The sequence below is a fragment of the Hippocampus zosterae genome, chromosome 2 (genome assembly GCF_025434085.1).
Source record: "Hippocampus zosterae strain Florida chromosome 2, ASM2543408v3, whole genome shotgun sequence".
In the NCBI taxonomy this organism is placed as follows: Eukaryota; Metazoa; Chordata; class Actinopteri; order Syngnathiformes; family Syngnathidae; genus Hippocampus; species Hippocampus zosterae.
This window is the reverse complement of record NC_067452.1, coordinates 6,230,080-6,236,066: the sequence shown is the minus strand read 5'-3', so window position 1 is coordinate 6,236,066 and position 5,987 is coordinate 6,230,080. Positions and strand designations below refer to the sequence as shown.

Below are 5,987 nucleotides of genomic sequence, written 5' to 3'. Positions count from 1 at the left end.
TATTTTTTTGTCAAAATAATGTACATGAATTAATGTCTCGTGGCAACGTCGCAGGGCCTTCAAAAGGCCTGTAACAGTTCACACATATCATTACATTTATTTTAAGCTTCTTGATATGTTGTTGGTCACTTTGACGCATTTTAAAATCGAGATTTATTTTTCCGGTTCGCTGAATAATAATCATCATCATAATCATAATAATAATTGAATCTGCTTTGTGTTATATTTTGGGTGTGATGAAAAGTAGTCACATTGACCCATCAACATTGTTGGGAAGAAACAAACACTACAAAGGGCTTTAAAAAATGCAGTTATTTCCAACTTTTTAAACAGATGCCAATTATTCCGATGTCAGTGTGTGTGCGTGCGTGCAAGTGCATGTGCGTGTTAAATATCTTTGTGTTTTGTTCACCGCAGAGCACTGGAAGGAAACAAAAGGGCGCTTTGAAAGCCACGCGCACCGCGCCGTCACTCAACCGTCTCCTAGCAACACAAAGCAGAAATGCACCTGTGGCCCTGGATGGAAGAGCAGATCACGGAGCCTGTCGGTTGTCAAAAGCGCCGAGAAATTTCAAACATTCCACTTTCAGCGGTTAATTATTGATTTAAAACGGAAGCCCTAGAATTCTAACTGACAATTTGCAGCATAGAATCGGTGGAACGTTATTGTCTAGTAGAATGCAGCCTGAAATGTTATTTTCGAATGTTTGGGAAAGCCGGACTATTCATGAAAAGTCATTTGTTTTTGTGGGGACGAGATCGATATTCTGCACTTGTCTCGTCATAAATAGGATCGAATAATGCAGGCGTTGATTTTTCATTTACACGGTAAGGGAAATGAAATCCTTAAGAAGCGTGTTTTGGGGTTCCGAATAATCGTGATATTCAAGTTCTAAATTCTCATGGTTTACTGTATGTTTGACACCCACAAACACGCACGTGCGCGCACACGCCCGCTGTGACGTGTACAGAAGCTCGCTCCCGCGCATGCAAATCACGTTCTCCCTGGAGCCTCTCCATTGGCCGCCCGCGCTCATTTAGCGGCTGTCAGCGCGCGGCCCGGGCAAGCCGCGCCAACTTTTGCCAGCGCAGCTCGGAGCAAAGTGGCGCACGCACGCACGCACGCACGCACGCACGCACGCACGCACGCGGGGATCCCAGGCTGCCTTCTTCCGGGACGAATGACAGCAACAAAAAAAAAGGGCAACGCGGGGAAGTGAGGAACAAGTTTGCCTCTGAGACCGCGACCGCTCTATACCACTCTCAGCATCCTCAAGGGAGGGAGGGTGAGGCGGCCTGAATGTTTCTTCGTGTCTGAGTGATTCGGCCGAGACAAGGTGAATGTACAGCATCATGATGGAGACGGACTTGCACTCCCCCGCGGTGCAACAGACCAACCCGTCCAACCCCGGGGGGCACGGCGGCGGCGGCGGCGGCGGCGGCGGCGGCGGAGGCAAACTCCCCCAGGAGCGAATCAAGAGACCCATGAACGCCTTCATGGTGTGGTCGCGTGGCCAGCGACGCAAGATGGCCCAGGAGAACCCCAAGATGCACAACTCGGAGATCAGCAAGCGGTTGGGGGCCGAGTGGAAGGTGATGACCGAGGCCGAGAAGCGGCCCTTCATCGACGAGGCCAAACGGCTGCGGGCCATGCACATGAAGGAGCACCCGGACTACAAGTACCGGCCGCGGAGGAAGACCAAGACCTTGCTCAAGAAGGACAAGTACTCGCTGGCCGGCGGGCTTCTCGGCAACGCGGCGGCGGGCATGGGCGGCGGGCAGCGGCTGGAGAGCCCCGGCGCGGGCGTGTACACGGCGCACGTCAACGGGTGGCCGAACGGCGCGTACTCCGCCGCGGCTGCGGCCGCTCACGCCATGATGCAGGAGGCGCAGCTTGCTTACACGCAACACCCGGGCGCCGGAGCTCACCCGCACCACCACGCGCACCAGCACCCGCATAACCCGCAGCCCGTGCACAGGTACGACGTGAGCGCATTGTCTTACAGCCCCATCTCGAACTCCCAGAGCTACATGAGCGCCTCTCCGCCCGTCTACGGGGGCATCACGGGCTACACGCATCACCAGCACCACAGCGCCGGCGTGTCACCCGTGCCGGGGGCGCTCGGGGGAACTCTGGGGACCTTGGTGAAATCGGAGCCGAGCGCGAGCCCTCCCGTGTCCACGGCGCGCCAGCCGTGCCCCTCGGGGGACCTGCGGGACATGATCAGCATGTACTTGCCCACCGGGGACGCGGCGGCCGACTCGTCCGTGCAGGGGCGCCTGCACGTGCTCCACACGCAGCACTACCAGGGATGCGGCGCCCACGTCAACGGGACGGTTCCCCTCACGCACATTTAAATGTATTGGATCTTTTACAAGCACTCGATCGCAACCAAATACTCCAAGCGGTGGTGGCCCGCTGCCGCTCGCATATAAATTAAGGCGTTTAAAGCCATAAAAATGCAATCACCTTGAACAAAGTTTCAACCCCTCCCCGCTACCCATTCCCAAATGTTTTCTTCCTTTTGTCTGGCCGGGCTTGGCGGAACGCTCACGCTCATTTATTTGAGCTCACGGTAACAGAGGTTGCCAAGTTTTCACACGGTTTCAATTATAGTCCTCCAAGTCTGGTGCATAATTTTTTTTTACGTTTGTGTGGAATTTGGCGCGCTGGAAAAGTTTCCAGACAGCAATATCAATTGATTTTAATTTGTAACCCATCCTGTAAACGCGTGAGTCGGTCGGTGTGATTTGATTTTGCTGTTGTAAGTGTTGTTAACGGTGAATAAATATGCCAACTGAACACGCTTCATGGAACTGGATTGTTAAAAAGAGGAGTAATTCGCTTTCCGTTTTTTTTTATTCACGCCAACATTTTTTTGTGATTGAAGTGGGCTGTCGCCGAACGAAATTGTAAGAGCATTTCAGTCTGCCACGAATACAGAAAAAGTGGTTGCTTTGTATAACGACGCTCCCTCCTTTGATGTCCTGCTATTTATGCTACATATGATTAGTTCTCGATTCGATTTTTCTGTCAGTTTCGTTTACCCTTAGAAGGAAGTGAATTGACTAATTGATTTTCAATTGGAACAGAAATGATTGTTTTATGTGATGCCGCATTATCAGAGCAGTGCTTAAAAAAACGTTTTTTAAGATTTTTTTTTTACACTTGGATCGAGATTTCAAATCTGTATGATCATTTTAATCACGTTTTTGGGTCATTCAGTTATCACACATTCGATGTCTTATTTATCCCTTCATTTGATTCATTTCCAACCGTTTATTTCCCTCCGTTAAAATCACGTTACCTTGCGGAAGAAAAGACACGTGCGAGCCAACACGCTTTCTCATCAAGCTTTGCTCCAACCGCACTTGCGTTCGCTTTCTCATCCCTTCAACCAAACTGTTCGAATGTATTAATGGATTTATTGAAACGCGGAATGATTGTTTTTCAACGGGCAGTGTGAACGGCCTTAGGCCATGCAGCTCGTTTGTCTTTTATTTTGTTGACGTTTGTTCACGTTAAAATGAGCTGGAGCCCTCGCTACCATCTCGATGATGACGTCAGTCATGATTATCCCAATTCCGGAATAAATGCTGCGCGTGTATCCGTTGAACTCTGGTAGAAAACGCTGCCGTTGTCCAATTTGGACTCCCCGCAGGACAGCGTGGCCTGCCAGCATGTTGCTTCGTGAAACAGCAGAGCAGGGTGAGGCAAGTTGAGGAGTGTTTGGTTGCAAAAGGGGATTTGAGTGAGGGCGTTTCAGGCTGTTCTCTGGACTGACATGTCTGATGTTGTTCCCGGGATCAACCACAAATCCACAAAAACCCATATGGAAATAAATGGATATTATTTCAGAAAATTAGGTTCAAGGTATTGATTTATCATTTAGCTGTTCTGCTTGCTCGCATATTTAAGAACGGATTACGTTTTTATTGCATTTTGATGCTGCATGGTTGAGCTCTGTTAATAAATGTGACTGATTCTTTTCTCATTTACTCATTATTCAGGGGATACCTTAGTGTTTGTGCCGTACTTATTGAATGATTATTACTTTTGAAATTAAAAAAAAAATCATACCAAAAGCCATGACTGATTGATTAATTGAAAACTATAAGGTAACTACAGAATTTACATTTCAATAGTTCCAAAGAAATAAATGAAGATCAGTAAATATACCACAAGGCTAAAATACTAAAATACTTGATGCCCATTTTTACATTATTGGCTAATGTGATTGCTTTACTAAAGAGTTCCAGTGTTGGTCCATAAACAAAAATTCTCGCTTCAAAGGCACAGATGAAGAAGAAACTGAGCTGCACCGCCATGCCCAAAATGGCTCAACTTGTGCTTTCCTATTTTATTGCCTCTGTTAAGACAGCACCTTTGTATATAGCAATTAATACCTGAGGCACAACGCCTGCAGCGTTTCAACACAGCAAATCCTGACAATTAATTGTCACAACAGCAATCTAAGGAGAAAATAAGAAGCAGTAGTGTAAAATGTTGCCCCAGAAACTGATATCGGCTGCTTAAGTGCCTACACAGGAAGGCTTTAAAAATTGCAGAAGGTTTGTCAAAATCAGGCTATAAATGCACACTTTTGGCTACGGACGACCATCTTTTTCAGCAGTTGGGAAGAAAATAATTTGGCTCCCTGCACTCTGGTCCTTTGCTGCTCACAATCGTCATCTAATTTTAGAGCGGTCTCATCACTTTGGGGGTCATGGACTTCAGACATGGGCTCTTGCAAGTAAGTCAGCTTGTAGGGTTTGTTTTTTTTTTCCTACTGCTTAAATGTCTTGAATAATGCACTTGTTTGTATGCAATCCACGGACATTTTGCCTCGCATATATAAGCTACTGTAGTCTGGTACCTTTCATACTCGGTGGAAATCGATGACAAAAAGAAGCATTTGATTTAGTGACTTCATTTAAAAGTTGCACCTATTAAATAAGCTTTTCCCCTCAGTGTTCTGGCAAGCATGTTCATGGAATGTGGGCAGAAACTGGAGGACATGGAGAAAACCCATACGGGCCCGGGGAGAACATGCAAACTCCATACAGCTGGAATTGAGCCCGGTACCTCTGCACTGTGAGGTTGACGCGCTAACCATTGGACCACAGGGCAGCCTAATGAATACGTTGGAAAACAAATTTGGATCCCAAATTTCCCCCACAAACCAACATCCAGTGAGGAACTTCAAGCATCCTCTTAATGGGGCCAGAAGGGATGACAACGATGTCATAAAATCAAGAGGTTTTCTGCTGACGTCATGCATCCTACACAGGGTGGGTCACATTAGGACCGTGCTCCTCTGGCATCCCCCTCCACCCCTTCGAAATGCACTCAACACCCCCACCCCATTCCTACATGTTCTTGGTGTCCTAAACATGGATAATTGTCGTCAGTTTATCACGCCCACGCACATCCCCTCTCCCCCCACCCCTTCTCCTCCTACAAAAGCTTTCACCTCCGTCGTTGGACGCCGTCCTGTCACGGGAGATTACGGGGGGCCGATTGCACAAGACCGAATGTGGCGCGGTGAGATTAGCTGGGCCGTCATTGAAAATAGCAACGGGGCAGACAAATTCTTCACGAGGGGGCCTTATCATGCAATTACACGTTGACACGTTTTAACCATTTTCCAGCCTCCTAATCCGAGAGCCCTCCCCGCACACACACACAAACACACACACACACACACACACCACCCGCTTTCAAATGAAGAACTATTGGAGCTACCGGCAGGATGACTCCCGCCGGATGCCTGACTTTCTTTTCTCATGAGCAGACCCCACAAACGCAATTGCTTCGCTCACCGCTGCCCTTAAAAACTGCCTCAGCTAAATGAACGTTTTCAACATGAGGCCCTGATCCGTGTGATGGCAGAGAGGATAAATGAGGGAACATCTTGAATGCACCATGAAAATCACATTCATCTCAATCTATCTCAAACCCAAATTAATAAATCAGTTCAGTCTGT

The 5,987-nt window shown here is 47.9% G+C and overlaps 1 protein-coding gene across 1 annotated transcript; it reads left to right on the top strand.

Moving 5' to 3' along the window:
• Positions 1–417: 417 nt before the first annotated feature.
• Positions 418–4,924, top strand: sox1b (SRY-box transcription factor 1b). Its single transcript, XM_052057624.1, has one exon. It carries the CDS (start codon positions 1,342–1,344, stop codon positions 2,356–2,358), a length of 1,017 nt encoding a protein of 338 aa, XP_051913584.1. The 5' UTR covers positions 418–1,341; the 3' UTR covers positions 2,359–4,924.
• Positions 4,925–5,987: the final 1,063 nt, after the last annotated feature.

Excerpts from the sequence above, each read along its gene's own strand:
- sox1b (XM_052057624.1), top strand. The coding sequence starts at position 1,342 with ATGTACAGCATCATGATGGAGACGGACTTGCACTCCCCCGCGGTGCAA.